This window comes from Gekko japonicus, unplaced genomic scaffold (genome assembly GCF_001447785.1).
Source record: "Gekko japonicus isolate JY-2015 unplaced genomic scaffold, Gekko_japonicus_V1.1 scaffold125, whole genome shotgun sequence".
NCBI classification, from domain to species: domain Eukaryota; kingdom Metazoa; phylum Chordata; class Lepidosauria; order Squamata; family Gekkonidae; genus Gekko; species Gekko japonicus.
Genome location: NW_015165834.1, coordinates 961,394 through 979,828, shown reverse-complemented (window position 1 = coordinate 979,828; position 18,435 = coordinate 961,394). Strand labels below are relative to the sequence as shown.

General features: G+C 44.0%; 1 protein-coding gene across 1 annotated transcript in view; it reads left to right on the top strand.

The window, feature by feature from the left end:
- PREX1 (phosphatidylinositol-3,4,5-trisphosphate-dependent Rac exchange factor 1) overlaps nt 1–18,435 on the top strand; it is a 202,993-nt gene that overhangs the window by 124,138 nt on the left and 60,420 nt on the right. The window contains exons 17-20 of the mRNA XM_015410907.1: nt 3,810–3,902; nt 12,933–13,081; nt 13,574–13,659; nt 17,618–17,751. Coding sequence (XP_015266393.1) covers nt 3,810–3,902; nt 12,933–13,081; nt 13,574–13,659; nt 17,618–17,751 — 462 coding nt within the window. The remainder of the gene's footprint in view (nt 1–3,809; nt 3,903–12,932; nt 13,082–13,573; nt 13,660–17,617; nt 17,752–18,435) is intronic.

Here is an 18,435-nt window from a genome sequence, read left to right as displayed (position 1 = left end):
CTGAAATGTTTACCACATATTTGAAAAGGCGAGTGATTCACCAGTTTGGAATCACTGGACTTAGAAGGGTGTAACCCTGCCTGGGATTCCTCTGTAAGATTCTTTTAATAGCATGTGAACATTCTTATCCATCCCAATCCTTAAGAAGAGACCGGATGGATAAATACAGAGCTTTCACATTCCTTTGGTGAAACTGGGTAGCTTTACACACCCTGGTAACACTGCGGGTGCCCCTTTTACATTATTTTTGAACACAAAGAGGGGTTAAAAGCAAAGTCTCCGTTGTTTCCTCAAAGCTGTTTCATGTTGCATTGATTCATCAACAAACACTGCAAAAAAGTGCTTTGCTTTGTTAAGCTTCTCAAGGGTTAAGGTGTCCCTGGGGTCTGGGGAAGGGGGCTTCCTTCTGTTACTCCAGCTGAATTGTAAAAGCTAATTACACCCTTGCTCTGACATTTTGAAAGACTGCATGCTTTCCAGACAAGGCTAGCTGTCCAGCAGCTTCTCCAAAGGAGAAATGGAAGGACAGAGAGCAACAGGCCCCATCCTGGTGCAGAACTTACAAGGCCATAAAGTGTGACTTGTGCTAGAGGATGCAGTTCTGGCCACTTGTTTCGAGGCCAAAGTTTCACTGACGAGGTGCTGAGTTCCAAGGAACTCTGTGTACTCAGCATCCTTGTGTGCACCATTGTTCCCAGTCCCAAAGTGTTTTGTTCAGAGGATCCAATCTCAGCGGCAGCCTTGCTGAGCAGTTTCCCCTTAATTGCCCCGTCTTCTGAATAGGCATTCCTCCCCCCACTTTAAAGTATAGGTAGCCTAGAGAGTGTCGCCTTCGGCTTGTATATTCCAGTTCCTGCAGGGAAGAAGGCCCAGTTTCTTGAATCTTGTGCTTATTATGAACTGCTGCAACAAAAGGAAGCTGATGAGCTGATCATGTTCCTTTGAACCACATAAAAGACTGAATTCTAACAGCAGAAAAGTAGCTGAAGCAGATTAAGGCACCTACTTTGCCTGTGATTTTTTCTTAATTTCTTGGCAGACCATAGTGAAAGGAGCCTTTGATTTAAAATGGTAAACTATACTAGCATGGTGTAGTGGTTTAGAAAGTCACACACTCTCAGCCTACCCTACCTGACAGGGTTGCTGTGAGGATAAAAAGGGGGAAGGGAGAATAATGTAAGCTGCTTTGGGTCCCCATTGGGGAGAAAGGTGGGGTATAAATTAAATAACTAAAATGATAAATCTTACAGGATGGTTCTGCTTGTGAGGGCTCAGTTAGAGAGTGAAAAATTTCAGAAATTTTGAAGCCATGGTTTGTTTCAAAAGTGGGGGGTTTTTTTTGGGGGGGGGGGAATTGAAATTATTCAACACTTGTTTCAAACCTAAACTTATTTGGCTACTTTAATAATATAAATTGCACAATTTATCTTAGCTAATTATATAAAAATATACTGTTTGGCATAGTAGTATACATGGCTGATGGTGCAATCCTAAGCAAATGTACACCCTAAGTTTAGGATTCTGCTCAGATTTCTACAAGCAAAATTGTGACTATACTTCAGAGAGAGAGAGAGAGAGAGAAAAAGAGAGAGAGAGAACACTACAGACTGGTATATTCTGTGCTACCTTAGCACATGCACCTTCGTTTTTGCCATCTAAGAGGGAGAAAAACAAGTTGAAACTAGAAAACACATTTTGTAGTAAACAAAAGGACGTGTATTATTTATTACATATTTATGTATTTGGAGAGTTCATATGCTGCCTTTCCAGACCTGCTCAACAGAAACCGCCTCGCACTATCACAATAAGACTAGCAGCCTATTTTGATGTCAAGTTGAACTTCTTTTCAAACTTTTGGCTAGAATTGCATTTGGCTTGGTAGATGGACCTACCGTACAGTAACTCAACAGGTGACAAAACCACATACGTGATTGCAGATGAAGCTGCCTTATACCGAATCAGACCACTGATCCATCAAGGTCAGTACTGTCTGCTCAGACTGGCAGTGGCTCTCCACGTTTTCAGTCGGATGTCTTTTACATCACCTATTACAGCATCCTTTTAACTGGAGATGCCACGGAGCTAGTGTGTTCCTATATAAAGCACTGTTTCATTCATTATAGAAAGGTGAGGCTTTGACTAGAGCATCTGCTTGGCATGCAGAAGGTCCCAGGTTCAAGCCCTGATATCTCCAGACAAAACAATCAGGTAGCTAGTGATGTAAAAGATCTCATCCTGTGACCCCCCAGAGAGGTGCTGCGAGTCCGAGTAGAAAGAGCTGACCTTCATGTGTCATCGAGAAGGCTTCTGTGGCAGAGGGAGGGTTCAGACTTTTGTCTCTCAGATCCTAGTCTAACCTTTACAACCCGCTGGTTCTTTGGCGTTCTTCTCTTGTGCCCTGTCTTTACTGTTACTATCACTTTGCTATCTTGTGCCCCGTCATTACTAGGAAGTACTTCTTCACCCAAAGAGTGATTAACACTTGGAATTCACTGCCACAGGAAGTGGTGGTGGCTACAAGCATGGACGGCTTCAAAAGGGAATTAGATAAGCATATGGAGCAGAGGTCCATCAGTGGCTATTAGCCACAAGGTATAGATAGGGGCAAGTGATGCTCTGTCATCTTGGTGCTTGGGAGGGGTCAACAGTGGGAGGGCTTCTAATGTCCTGGCCCCACTGGTGGACCTCCTGATGGCACTGGTATTTCTGGCCACTGTGGGATACAGAGTGTTGGACTGGATGGGCCTTTGGCCTGATCCAACATTGGCATCTCTTATGTTCTTATGTTCTTACTATCTCATCTCTCAGTTTATGCAACCGTGCAGAAATGTAAACCCAAAATTGTAAACACAACTCGTGTCCACCACTAGCGCGATATAGTTTGGTCCTCGATCTATTCTTGCTTAAGCTGGTTGTGTGGCAAATCAGTTGACTGCTTTGCAGTTCAATGCATATTCAGTTGTAAAGTGCACCCCGAGTCCATCAAAAGGACAGGCGAGACAGGCATCCGGTGTATTGTCCTGTTTCAAAAAAGTATCTTCATGAGAAGAATGCAGAGCGGACGTCAAAATGAATTTTCAAGTGGTAAAATTCCCTAATTAATTGAAACAAATAGTAAACCTTATATATTACATGATTTACATAAAGACTCGTGAACCAGAAATCCTCTACAGGTGACATGTGCAATAAATATATATCTGCTCTTAAGACAATTACCTTGAAGAAGGTGACCCAAAAGGAATGGTATTTCGTGACACAGGCCTTTTTATTAAGAAGGCTATACCTACAGCAGATAGAGTATCTCACTGTTCCCAGATAATAAGCAAAACACACTGTAAGACAGTGGTCCCCAGTGCCTATTGATTTTAGCTGTAACTAATTATTTATTGTATTTTTTAATTTGCTGTATGTTTGATAGTGATGTACACTGCCCTGAGCCCTTCTGGGGAGGGCAGTTTATAAATAACAACAACAACAATAATAATAATGTGCACCCTTACCCTCAAAGAAACCCTTGATGCTGTTGGCATCCATTCCTGTGCATGTGGTGTCACTTAACTAGTACTGAAACCTCAGCCAGGAACTCAAAACAGAATGGTCTCCAGTTGTTTGCCTTCTAGTTTTTCAATTTGTTTCACCTTTTCATACTTTATGACTGTATAATGTAGTGGGAAAATACGGCAAACAGCATTTTGTTTTAAATGGATATGGGGTAGGGAGGAAGAGATGCTATCAAACCAGAGACCAGTTACTGTAAAACTCAGGACTTGTATGGTTCTCAAAGATGCTCTTTCTTCTTTCCCTCCCAGATTTTACCAGAAGAGGAGGACTACGGCTTTGACATAGAAGAAAAGAACAAAGTGCTCGTGGTGAAGTCTGTTCGACGGGGATCACATGCAGAGGTGAAACTTTCTGACATCTGTAAACACTTCCCTTTTAGCCTGAGAAAGGAGAGCAAATCCTTTGAAAGGGCCCCGAAATAACACGCATAAGCCCATTTCATTTTAATGGCGGCGAGTAGGAAATTGAGGATCTTTTTTCCTCTTTTTTTGCAGTTCCTCTCACAATAAACTGCCTTTGTGCATTGATAGGTTTTTGGCTCCTCTCTAACCACATTCTTGCAGAGTAATTTCATTAAGCGATAAGGCAGCAGGGCCTCCCCCCCCCCCCCAGAGCCCCCCCCCCCCCCAGAGACGATGGCAGGCCTCATGCTGTGTTGCAAGATGTGAAAGGCGAGGCAGGGAGGCTGTGTGGGGACTAGCGTCAAATAGCATGCATATGGGGCAAAAGAGCACTGAGCCAGCTGGAAGTTGTGACCCTTTGTTTAGCAGCAACCGTACTTGCACCGTCCGAGTGACCCTTTTGTTGGCAGGGTAATTAACACAGCAAAGGTGCGCACCTGATGAAAATGTAGCTAAATCTTTATTCAGGAACTTACATATTTGACAGTGAAAAGGAGAACAAAATTTGAGTCCAGTGTCACCTTTAAGACCAGCAAAGGCTGATTTCACAAAAGGAGCTTCACCACCATCACACCTCCCTTTCCATTGGTTAATTTCCCACTCGAAGCCGCACGACTGCATTTTAACCCGCGGCTTCGCCCGATTTTTCCCACGGTTTCATGATCCTGTTTTTTGACGGCGGCACAGCCCCTTGTGCGAAATCAGCCAAAGCTTTATTCAAGGTATAAGCTTTCATGTGCATGCACTCTTCTTCAGAAGAGAGACAGAGATGGTGTCCTAATGACATCACTGGCTGAGAGAGTCTAAGGCTGCGGTCACACACACTAAATAATCCACTTCCAATCCACTTCCAGTGCACTTTCCAACTGGATTTTACTGGGTGAAAGGGCAAAATCCAGTTGTAAAGTGCATTAAAAGTGAGTTGAAAGTGGATTATTTAGAGTAGCAATCTGGAGACACACAAGGAATGACACTTAACAGGAGAGAAGGTGCTGACCTCACTATCCTAATTGTCTTCTTGCTGCCCCCTGCAGCGTCTTCTTCTCTTCTTTGTACACCAGTCATTGCCTATTCTACCATCGTTAATAGTGATCTGGACAGTGGTAATTAGAGACAGTCTGATGACCCTGCTTCAACCAGCCAAGCAGGGCTCAATTTAAGGGGCAGGAAAGCTTTCTAGGATCTAGTGATGGCTACAGGCACAGACAACTTATTTTATTTATTTATTTATTTATTTATACTTTAGACTTACTATACTGCCCTAACCCCGAAGGGTCGCTGGGCGGTTTAGATGCTGCGTTCTAAGAACTTTGAAACCTAACTTGGGCCACATGTTTTTCTGGGGACGGGGCAGCCTACCGACACCCAGGTGGTGGATCCTTGTTGTTGTTGTTCTGGCTCGGCGTCTTCTTTGGCAGTCTCTGATGTTTCTTGGACGGCAGCCTCCGGTGTCTCCCTTGGACGGCTATCGGCAGGACCGCGTAGGCGCACGTTCCGTGCTCGCTTCCGGCTTCGGCTCCGTCTAGCAAGGCTCCGCCGTGCCCGCATACACGCCGTTGCTCGCCTCCTGGTTCCACCTTTAGAAACTTTAGAAAGATTCATGGAGGATAGGTCTATCAGTGTCTGCTAGCCTTGGTGACTGAAGGGAACCTCATTAGTAACCTCTGAATATCAATGCTAGGAGGCAACATCAGGGGAAGGCCTCAGTTTCTGTTGTTGGCCCTCCAGAGGAACTGGTTGGCTGCTGTGTGAGAAAGGATGCTGGACTAGACGGATGACTGATCTGCTCCAGCAGGATGTGTCTTTTGTTCTTATACTTAGTTGTGGCCCTTGTCACTGGCAGTGGCAGCAATAAGGGGGTTGGTGGTAGAACATAACCCTCCAAGATGGAGTCATGTGTGCTGAATCCTAGTCACTGGTTGTTAATCTGCGCATACATGCCTTGAATGTACCATTCTTGCCACTGCTTCTACAACCACTGAGAAGAAGGACCAGGTGCACACTAGGGAAGTGGAGTGGGCAGGAGAGCCAGAAAGCTGGAGCCTTACGATTAATCTGTAGTTTGCCTGGATGCTTAACATGAAGGACCTTAACAGCAGTACAAATTGATGTTCTCATGGCGTGTTTCCACATGGTGGGAGACTCCGATGTATAAGCCTTGCCTTTTCAAGTTATCGGTACCACTATTATAGTATAGCTTTGTTTCAATTAGCATTCCCACCCCCGCCCCGAGCCTGGGGTTCTTAAACTTTTAGGTGTCAGGGGCTTTTAGATATCATAGTCAGGGGTCCTAGAAGGGTCACTAGAAAATTAATTTCTTTCAATTCCCCCCCCCCCCCAAGAACATGCCCTGTCCTTGTCTTTCCACCATGTTCTCTCCTTACCTCTGCTTCCCACTCTGAGGCACTCTCTGTCTTACCTGGGCTCACCTACCACCGCTCCCCCCCCCCCCCCTTTTTTTTCTCCCCCCCCCCCATTTTTCCCTGCGCCTTCCCCAGCCTTCCTTGCTCCGGTGCTTCTTTCTTCTTAGTCTCTCACTGTTTGCCTGGCCTTTTTTGAGCCAAGCCTCCCAGGTGCCGGTGGCACTGTTTGGGTGTGGCTCTCCCTTCATGGCAGCAGAACAGGAGGAGACAGTGGGTGGAGTGTGCATCTGTCATTGCTCCCCCCCCCCCATCTCATGCTTCCACAAGATAGTCTCAGCAGGCTCTGCTCACTCCCAGCCTGAGGTGGTTTGGGAGGGGGCACCAGACATTGGCTACACCCATCATTATCTCCTGGACCCATGGCAACGGCCTGGTCCGAGCTCTGGAGGAGCGTGTAACATTGTTGTCCTTGGCTTGCTCCTGGTTGGTGGAAACACAGGAGGAGGGAACATAATGTATCCCTTTCCTTGTCTCACAGACCCATACTGCAAGCAGGTGAGTCCAGTTTTCCTCTACTCCCTCTCCTGGCAGTTTTAAACCACAGTTTAAGAATTGCTGCTCTAAGCAGCCATGAAGGTTACGTAAGGAGTCAGGCCCGTAGCTACAGTGGGGCCAGGCCCCCTTCCTTAAAGGGTCCCCACTTCTTAAAGGCCCCCTGCTTCTTCCCAAAAGCATTTAAAGGACTACATCCCTCTCCCTCCCCTCCTGCAAGAGTTAAAGGGCCCTTCAGCTGATCGGCGGGGAGCATGTGGCCCGCCAATCAGCTGGAGGGCTCTTTAAATCTTGCAGGATGGAGGGAGAGGGGCGTGTGCCACCCATCATTATGGCAAATAATGGCGGCCCCGCCAGAAAATGTTTTGCCCCACAAGCCACAAAATCCTGGCTACAGGCCTGTAAGGAGTCCCCAGGAGGTTGTGCATCCAAGTACAGGGAAGGCCCAGATCTGCTTAGTTTTAGAAGTGGCGATAATTCTTCAGAATCTATCCTTTTCACTTAAGGGTTGCCAACTATGGGTAGTGAAATTCCTGGATATTTGGGGGTAAAGCCCAGGGAGGGACCTCGGCAGGGTATAAGGCCATAGAGTTCGCCCTCTGGAGCTGCTGTTTTCTCCAGGGGAACTGATCTCTGTAGCCTAGAGATCAGTTGTAATTCTGGGAAAGTTGGCAACCCTACTCTCACTGATCGTTTGGGTACATGATTGTGGGCAAGATTCCTTGTTTTTCATTGTTACACAATCTCTGGCAACACCAAGATCTATCTGCCGAGATTAGCCAACTGTTTTATGAATATGAAGCTCTTGGTAAACGACTGCCTGAAAAATAATCTCTCCGTCATTTCTTTGGACAGCCGCCTATTGAACATTCAGTGCTGGGGGAAAAAGAATAATTTGTGTTTTGAGACTACAGAAGCACACAATTTGCACAGGAATCTTTTTCTTGACCTTCCAAGAATAACTTAGCTTTGACCAGCTGCCCTTCTGCCCTGTTTGACCTTAAAATATCGCTACAAACAGGGACAGCATCCAAATCCTGGCGAACAGGAGAGCTATTGGCTCCGATCGCCAAAGATTTGAAACCTAGCAATATTGCTTTTTTTATTGCATTCTTGGGCTCTTCAGTTGTGCTTTGATACTACGAAGCTATTCAGCGTATGGTTCAGTGCCAGTGGAGCAGCTGTAGACCATTTGGAAAAACCCTCTAGTGGCTTGATGCTCCCAGTGGGGGAGGGGAGAAAGCCAGGGTTGGCTACTGAATGCAGCATATTTTCCCTGGCATTTCCCAGTCTTTTGTTCTTAAATCAATCCGTGTAAAACTTGTAATTAGATAGACCTTAATGGCATTAAAGATGGCAGAAATAAGTATGTAGGTAAGGGTCAGTTATACCTCTGGGCTGATTATAAACAGGATTATGTATTCCACAGTTGTTGTTTTTTTTAAAAAAAATGTAGTTAGGCAATCCATATCCTGCAACCTGTATAAATTATGCACTTTGTACTAATTCTCTGCCCTTATTGAAGTTACTCTGCAGTCTATATCTGATGTATTTTATTTCAACTTTCCTCCAAAGAGCTCATGGTAACATACATGGTCTTCCCTTCTCTAGTTTATCCACACGACAAGCTTGTAATTTAGACCGAGCAAGCATAACTGATCCAAAGTCACCCACTAAACTTCATTGCAGTTGTAGGGATTTGAATCTTCCACATCCTAGTAACACTTTAACCATTGGTTGTGGAAAGTGCCAACAAGCCACAGCTGACTTACGGCAACCCCATTGGGTTTTGAAAACAAGAGAAGAGCAGAGGTGGTTTGCCATTGCCTTTGTAGCGAACCTGGACTTTTTTGGTGGTCTCCCATCCAAGTACTTACCAGGGCTGACCCTGCTTAGTTTCTGAGATCTAACAAGAGGCCATCCAGGTCAGGGCACTTGAACTACTACCCTACATTAAAGTTTATACTTCTGATTGCTAGAAATCTTCAGCTATTTCCCTGGTCTCTGAAATTTCAAGTTGATCAGTTGTTCAAGGATATCTTCTCAGCCGCAAGGACAGGAACTTGCCTTTTTGAGAATGAAAGCTTTCTCAAGAAGTTGTATTCTGTGCCTAATACAACATTCTGGACTCCCGGAGAAATCATACAGCTCTGTTTATAGACAGGATCCAAAGAATCCTGTAATCCTTGTTATTTCACACTCTCTACCCAAAAGGATGTAACTCAACCCACTTATAAATTCCTTCATAATATTTTATGCAGTGGAAGAATAAACATGTATAGCATTATTTCATGACGATGTAGGCTTTTGGGGAATGATCTGAAAGCAGGAATTAGGGCACCAAGCTTGTGGATCTTCCATACCTGCGGATACTTCTTTTCATGTGTTTCTCCAAATGTACTCCTCTGAGGAGCGAAAAATGTTATGTTGGAATGGGCTCCCAGGCCAACGTTTTGTTCTCATCTTTGATGTCTGAACTTTTTAAAAGCAGGGTCAGCATTTATATAAATGCTATTTTCCTAGAAACATCTGGCTGCCGTAAATGTCAGCTATGACTTAATATTTGGTCAGGTTTACTGGGTTTGGTTCAGGATATTATTTATCGTTTTCTCCTTCTGAATATAGGAGATCAAGATGGGTAGCCATGTTAGTCTGTCTGTAGCAGTAGAAAAGAGCAAGAGTCCAGTGGCACCTTAATCACTAACAAAATATGTGACAGGGTTCGAGCTTTTGTGAGAAGTGACTCACGAAAGCTCATCCCCCTGCTACATATTTTGGTAGTCTTTAAGGTGCTACTGGACTCTTGCTTTTTTCTACTGAATGTAGAAGAAATTGGCACGTTTCTGTTACTTTTATCTTTCAAAATTCTGTTACCTCTGGATCTAATAGCAGCTAGCACTTCTCAGTTAAGTTAGGATGACTTCCCGTTGGAATATCACAACTATATACTTCTGTCCCCCGAAGTATGAGGGGTTTGCTGTGATTACCACCCTCCTGCCAACCATCTGCTTCAGAGTGATCCTTTAATGACATAAGGCTGCACAAAGCCACCACTTCTAACTATATCTGGTGGAGGACATACCCTTCCATGGTTGAGATGATGTAGGAAGGCCCAGTGATGCTTTCACCACATCTAGTTACTGGAGGGAATGTCTTAAAATCAGGGCTCTTTTCCACTCCCAGTATGCCTGAATATCAATGGGGAAGACTTCATGGACTGGAATTAGCAGTGCTACCCTGGCAGGTTTCACTAGATACGACCAGTAAGGAGTCAAGGGACAAAGAAGCAGGCAGTTACTAGTTCTAGAAGTACATGAACCAATCCTTCCTTGTATGGACCATGGGCCTAACCCTAGGCCCATAGGCTTAGGAGACTACTCCTTCAGCCTAGTTCTAGGTCTCCCAGGTGTGACAATAATGGTTGGAGACTGAAAATGTCATCAGTGTTGGTCCATTGTTGGAAGTCATAATGGTGATAGACTGAGTACATGGAGGGTCAAATGGTTCTCTTCCACAACCCCTCAAAATGAGGTCTGTATGCCCAGCTGTACTGTCTCTGGGTGTCCTTCTAGGGAACATTAAGTGACCTCCCTCACTCTGCTAGCCTTGCCTGCCTGGCTTCTGACATTGCCACCTTTGTTGCTTAGCCACTTCTGCCTTTTCTCACCTTCAACATTTTATCAACCAAAAGCAGCAAGTAGGCTTCATAGGCTCAAGATTGTCAAGAACCATTGTATGATGAGTCTAACAGTTGGGGACCACTTAACTATTTGAAGTCTCCACATACCTTAACCTCCAAAAGCCTCTGTTCCCCAAGTGCGGCTGGAGAGGCAGTGAGAAGGCTAGGGACTGGTCTCTGTATCTAGGTGGGACTGCATGAAATGCGGTTCATGTGCTGCAGACCTTCCAAGTTGTACAATTTGGCTTGATTCTCTTGTACAGTTTTTGCAGATGGAAGGATCTCCACCCATGGAAGCAGTAGTTCCCGGCATCCCCCTTCTGCTGCAACTCAAAATCGCCCCCCCCCCAGTGCTTTTCCTGAGGGGTGGGAGGCCCCAATCCAGGAAAAGCTGTGTGTACATTCTTTACTATGTAACCCTTACATAGATGATGGTGAGAAGGAAGTGAGGCAGGGAGCCCAGATATGCCTCTGTTCATATTCCGTTGTCACCTGTAGCAGGCATTCATAATTGGGCTTCAATGGGGGTGGGTGGGTCATGCAAATTTAGCTAAGTATAGGCAAATTAGCACCTTTAAGAATGTTCTTATTAAAGCTAATATGTCAGATGACTCTGTCACTTCCATAGGCTGGGCTACGTGTACTAAAAATAAAAATAGTATGTAATAATAAGAGCTAAATCCTGATGCATAGAAAGTATGCAAAAAATCAGGGTAGTATATTTTCTGTACCTTTTGCATGAATCATTCTGCTTTTGCTAGTCAGAGAGAGGAGGAAAAGCAGGATGGGACAGTGAAGTCTATCCCACCAATAACTTGAAATATTGTTCAACCTCGTTTGTTTCTGTTTCTGAAATTTCAGTAGACATTGCTTGTTCCACAATTCCATACCTGTTTGCATTTCAGGTATGTGTTCCGTTTTGAACTTTGGAGCTGACATTCTTAGGAAGCTGAATTCCACCCTGGAGTTCACAGTTTGTCGGCGCTTGCTCAGAATCACAAAATGCATATAGCCGTCCGTTCTACAGCAAAACATTACCCGTGTATATGGTTGAATAAATCCGTGTCAAAGGGATTTGTTGAGACACTTTAGTCTTTGCATGCTTTATAGTGCAGTCCTAAGCAGAGTTACACCCCTCCTAAGCCCCTTGACTTCAGTGGACTTAAAAGGATATAACTCTGCTTACGATTGCACTGTTAATCTTGGAATGGATTTGTAATCAATAAAACCCGGAGCATATTAGGATGTAATGACAATAGAAGAGGGATGCTATCAGGAGGCATGTTGAGTGCTATCTTGCTTGGAAGAAGCAATTAACAAGCAGATGTCTGATAATTCATTGGACTTTGTCCAACATCCTTTTGGCCGTTGGCCATGCCAATAGATAGCTCTTAGAGAAATCCAGTGTCTTGTATCTAGACAATGTACTCACTTGTAAGAAAGATGAATCACAGGAAAATTTCAGAAGACAAAGTAATGTAGACTGTCACTCCAGGCTGGTTCATATCTTATGTCCACCATGAGGGCTTTGTATCTGATGAGTTTGTTGGATTTCTACCTGAGAACTTAATTCTCCTGGCAGGTTTGGACCCAATTTAAACTGGAACCATGGCACAGGGAGAAGCCTCCCTCCCCCACATCATGCTATTTTCTTTGCCTGAAAGAACCCTAGGGAACAGCTGTTTACCCCACCAAGGAAACTTATTATGTTCTGATAGCTACATGTAAGTTTTCCTAATGAGTCAATTAGCAGCTTCCTGTAGCCCTTCCAGGTCAGGAGAATGGCATGGAGGGAGGCCTAAGACCCATCTCCTTGCATGAAACAATCCAGATCCAAATCAGACCTGTGTGTAACTGGGAATTGAGTTCCTAGCGAGAAACTCTCAAAAAGAAACGCACCTGACAGGCATGAGGAGCTTATAACGAGTGGATTAGCCCTCAGACTTGTCCTGCTTAGAGGATATTTCAAGTTATTGGTAGGATAGACTTCACTGTCCCATCCTGCTGTTCCTCCTCTCTCTGACTAGCAAAAGCAGAAGGGAAGTCATGGCCCTCAGCTTGCAAGACCAGAGCAAGGCTGTTACTGATAGGACATTTTGGAGGGCATTAATTCATAGGGTCACCATAAGTTGGAAGCCAGTTGACAACACTTAACACACACACACACACACAATCTATACCAGGTGACGCATCTGAGTTATCTTCAAGGGCAGCCCCAAACAGGATGTATTGCAAAAGCCAACTATTAATAAGCATCCAAGGAATTCTAGGCTGGTCAGAAAACAACATGAATCCCATTGGTCTAATTAGCTTTTATCCTGCACAACTCAAAAGTCAAAGTGTGGTCTTGTGTGTGATGCTCCTGTGTCCTTTCAGATGGCTGGCTTGCAGGTTGGACGGAAAATCTATTCCATTAACGAGGACCTGGTGTTCCTGCGCCCGTTTCAGGAAGTGGAGACCATCTTAAACCAGTCCTTCTGCTCTCGGAGGCCTCTTCGACTTCTTGTGGCAACAAAGTCTAAAGAGTAATACCCTTATTTTTGAAGACCTGCTCATAGTTGTTAACATTCAGTTGTTTGTTTGTTTACTGCCTACCACAATGAGAACAGCATAAGCATTTTACAAGCCCATCTTCTGGTTCAGTTTGAACAAATGCATACATAAAAACAGATATAAAGATAATTAATCATGCCTTCTTATGAACCATGAAAAAGAATATAGAGATTATCCTTAATCCATTGGAATTAATACTTTTGGCTTCGGCGCACAAATGAAATTGAATTAAAGGGTATATGAATTTACTTTTAATGAAGAACTGTCTGAAGAACATCTTGCCATGTGAGACCTTTAGAACTAATGGGTGCTTTTTTCAGTACTGATTATGTTTGTCTCATGTTATTTCTGGTAGATGATTTTATTTCCTTCTGTTTGGATTATAATGAGCATGTTACTAGGGGGTACCTATATCTAGCGTATAATGGCCATTTTCTTTTTTTCCTCTTCCCATATTTTGATAGAATTATCAAAATCCCAGACTGCAGTGAAATACTGTGCTTCCAGATACGAGGAGAGGCACCACCATATGTCCATGCTGTGGGGAGAGGTAAGAGAACTGAGTGCGATATGAGAGATGGACATAAAATGTAACCTCTTTGGGCTGGTGGAACGTTTCAAAATTTGCTAAGTGGTATAGTAGAATACAGGACAGGAGGCTCACTCTTGTGTACAATTACTACTTTGCAAACCAGGCCTTTATAGAAGGAGGGCTGATTAATTAATTAATTATCATATGGCATTGTGTGTAAAAGAGCCAGGAGAACCTAAGAGTGTCTGGCAGCCAGAAGTTCTAGCTCTTTAGCATTATGCACCACAAGGCGGTGAGCTAAACTTGCTTTAAGGTAAGAGACATTTCAGAGGTGGTTTGCCATTGCCTGCCTGTGCATCATGACCCTGATATTCCTTGGAGGTCGCCCTTCCAAATATTAGCCAAGGCAATCTGACGGGATCAGGCTAGCCTGAGCTATCCAGGTCAGGTCCCCCAAGGCCCAAGATGGGCTGATACTTCAGGGGATGTACATATCGACCCTCTATTGTGTATAACTGCCAGACTATTGTGTATGTGTGTACTGAGGCTGGCTGGAATGGGTAGTGAGACGATGGTGCTATGAAGTCCTATGGCAGAGGTGTCAAACTCATTTGTTATAAGGGCCAGATCTGACATAAATGAGACCTTGTTGGGCCAGCCCATGTGTGTCATAAAATGTAATGCCAGGTAGCATTACATTTATAAAGGACACAAACACAAAGATATATTTTTTTACTTAAAATAAAAACATGCTTAAAACATTAGCTCTGTAAGCTGCAAACCTACTTTTGATTGATTGACATTCACCACAGAAATCTCATGCTCAGAGTTCTGAGTCTAGGACCCAGGTTAAAACATTACTGAAGGATGATAGGGAAATGGCTGAGAAGCTAAATGCATTTTTTGCCTCTGTCTTCACTGTGGAAGATGAGAAGTGCTTGCCCACTCCAGAACTGCTGATTTCAGGAGGGGTGTTGAAAGACCTGAGTCAGATTGAGGTGAGGAGAGAGGAGGTCCTAAAACTGATAGACAACTTAAAAACTGATAAATCACCAGGCCCAGATGGCATACATCCGAGAGTTCTGAAATAACTCAAATGTGAACTTGTGGATCTGTTAGTGTTCTTTGAGGGGGTGAACAAACATGTGGACAAGGGGGATCCAATAGATATTATTTACCTTGACTTCCAGAAAGCTTTTGATAAAGTTCCTCATCAAAGGCTCCTAAGTAAGCTCAAAAATCATGGGATAGAAGGACAAGTTCTTTTATGGATCAAAAACTGGCTAGTTCATAGAAAACAGAGAGTGAGTGTAGGTGGGCAATTTTCTCAGTGGAGGGTGGTAAGCAGTGGGGTACCGCAGGGATCAGTACTTGGTCCACTGCTTTTTAACTTGTTCATTAATTATTTGGAGTTGGGAGTAAGCAGTGAAGTGGCTAAATTTGCGGATGATACAAAGTTGTTCAGGGTGGTGAAAACCAGTGAGGATTGTGAGGCACTCCAAAGGGATCTGTCAATTTTGGGCGAGTGGGCGTCAACATGGCAAATGGGGTTCAATGTGGCCAAGTGCAAGGTGATGCACATTGGAGCCAAAAATCCTAACTATAAATACACGTTGATGGGGTCTGAACTGGCAGAGACAGATCAAGAGAGAGATCTTGGAGTTGTAGTAGATAACTCACTGAAAATGTCGAGACAGTGTGTGACTGCAATAAAGAAGGCCAATGCTATGCTGGGGATTATTAGGAAGGGTATTGAAAACAGTTTAGCCAATATTATAATGCGCCTATATAAATCAATAGTGCGACCTCATTTGGAATACCATGTGCAGTTCTGGTCACCACACCTTAAAAAGGATATTATAGCTTTGGAAAAAGTGCAGAAAAGGGCAACTCGAATGATAAAAGGGTTGGAACACTTTCCCTATGAGGAAAGGTTAAAGCGCTTAGGGCTCTTTAGCTTGGAGAAAAGACGACTGAGGGGTGACATGATCGAGGTTTATAAGATTATGCATGGGAAAGAGCAGGTAGAGAAAGAGGTACTTTTCTCCCTTTCTCACAATACAAGAAGTCATGGGCACTCCATGAAATTGCTGAGCGGTCGGGTTAGAATGGATAAAAGGAAGTCCTTCTTGACCCAAAAAGTGATTAACGCATGGAATTCACTGCCACAGGAAGTGGTGGCGGCTACAAGCATGGACGGCTTCAAAAGGGAATTAGATGGATGAAATATGGTTCCCGATATTTTCATTTCTTACCTCTCGGGGCATATTGCCAATAAATACCTGCTACCAAAAATGGGTTCTGATGTAACGTACTAAGAGTCGAAATTTAAAGGATGCTTTCATTATTTGTTATTATTATCTCTGGGGCTTTAAGTTCAAAAATACCTGAATGATACTGTAACTCTTTTGTAGGAATGTCGAGTGTTTATTATTGGATTCTTTGCATGTTCTTGTTTGCTTTGTTATGAAAAATGAATAAAGAGAAATTTTTAAAAAAAGGGAATTAGATAAGCATATGGAACAGAGGTCCATCAGTCGCTTTTAGCCACAAGGTATACATAGGGACTCTGGGGCAAGTGATGCTCTGTCTTCTTGGTGCAGCAGCAGAACTGGAAGCAGGAGATGGCCAGTTCCACTGCGGACCTGATGGAAGCCTTCTGGGGGCCTCATCCAGCCCCTGGGCCGCATGTTTGATACCCCTGTCCTTTGGCATTCTTCTTGTGCTCATGGAGATGTGCCCATGCAGGGATGAGGAATGGGGCCCTCGGACACCTTTTTGGGGGACCACCGTGTGTTTTTAGGAAATGGGCGGGGCCAGTTAGGGCTTTTGCCCAGTTTCTGATTTGATTGGCTGTGCAGATTTTTAAAATTTACTTACTCATTTATTTATTTGATTTATACCTCACCCTCCCCACCGAAACAGGCTCAGGGCAGCTTATATAAAAATTAAAACAGATAAAAACAGAGCAAATATAAAACCAGTCATAAAGTGCTAGTATACAGTATTATGTGATGATGGTGGAACAGTGGTAACAAATCAGTCATAATGAGGGGTGCAGTCAGCATTGGTGCTAGGACTATCACCTCAGTCTGATTCATGCCAGCGAAGCACAGGCTGTCAATGGTGGTATTAGGGCACAGGGTCTTAAGCTGTTGCTTTGGCAATAGCTGCCCCCACAGCACAAGGATCTGCCCTGTGTTACTGAAATTAAGCTGTGATGATGACAATCATTTTGTGGGCTGGCTCTGTCTCCTGAGGCAGCCATTTTGTGGCAGCTGTTTTGTTGCTCCACCCACCATGCCATGTTGGAATTCCAAATGTGACCACGGATTCAAAAAGGTTGGGGACCCCTGCTACAGGGGATGCTGGATTGACTTGGGGCAACAGACGGTTTCTCTGCTCTCTACACAAAGGTTACCCTTAAATGCATTTGCTCAGGCCACAGACCCTCTTCTGGTGGAGAATAGATTAGGATGGTACACCATCAGCCCTTGTGATTGGAAGGCAGCATGAAGCCTCTAGGTAGGCCAGGCCCAGAAGAAATAAAAGGAAATGGGCCTTCCTTCCCTTCCTGGCCCAAGAGAGCAGTCCTTTTTTAATTCTTGTACTTCGAGCTTCTGTAGTATCTCTGGATCAGGGGTGTCAAACATAAGGCCCACAGGCCAAACCTGGCCCACCGAGGGCTCTTATACGGCCTGCGAGCAACTGGTCATTAAGATGTTACAGATTTGGAAACAGCTGGCCATGGTTGTCGCCTGGCTCCAGATATTCACATCTTTAGACAGGTTATAAGGTTCTTGAATATTAACAGTCTTTAAAGTCCTTTTAACCAGTTCTTTAATGAAAATTTGCAAAATAACCACTGGGTTGCGGAAGAAATCCATCTTTGTCTTGCCCAGAAAACCTTGTTTCCTTCCTTGCTTACTGGATTGCCATGCATTCTTAATATGACTCCTGTCCACTTCTTTTCAAGGCTCAAAAGCTGCAGCAGTTGGGCTTCATCCGGGACAGTGTATTTTGAAAGTGAATGGAAATAATGTGATGAATGAAAATTACACTGAAGTTTTGGAGCACTTTACAGCATACAGGAACAGGCAGCAGGAATTGGTGAGCACATTGGTACTGGTTAGGGAGGTGATGTTTTCTTAAAATAATATTTTTTTTTGGGGGGGGGGAGAAAATGTAATATCACACTGTTATGCAACTGTGTGCTAAAGAAATCTGCTTTGAGTTACATCCCTTCATCAGCCAGGGAGGGTGCTTAATCCACATCAAAGTAGATCTTGGTACATTTCGTTTAGCCACAGAGACTCCCGTGTAGACAGTAAGAGACGGCTTCCCTTTTAATAGAAGAAACAAACCCAAGTGACAAAAATAGGATTTGATTCTGAAACTTGAACATGCCCCTAAATCAAGGGTGGAGTGAACAGTCTCTAGGATTTTGTTTTGCATCATCCAGAGCCATGCGTATTTTTCAGCCCCTCCCTTTTGCTTTTGTTTTTTGGTCTTTTCACAAAGTTCAGTCCAGTTCATATGCTCTTATAATCTAGACTGCACTTCAGCACTAATTATGGGTAGGCTAAATTTATCCTGTTGGTCAGTGGTTCCTGAATGTTTTACAAGGGAAACCCACCAAATCTCACCCTTGGGGGTTTTTTTGCACAGTCAAGAGAAAACTTTTACCAACGGCCACTTACTCTCTTGGCAGTGAAAGTATTAGAGGCTGCATTCTGCTTTGTGTGGAGAAGGCCCCATGTTCAAGGATCTCAGCTAGCATTTTGTTGGGAAAGA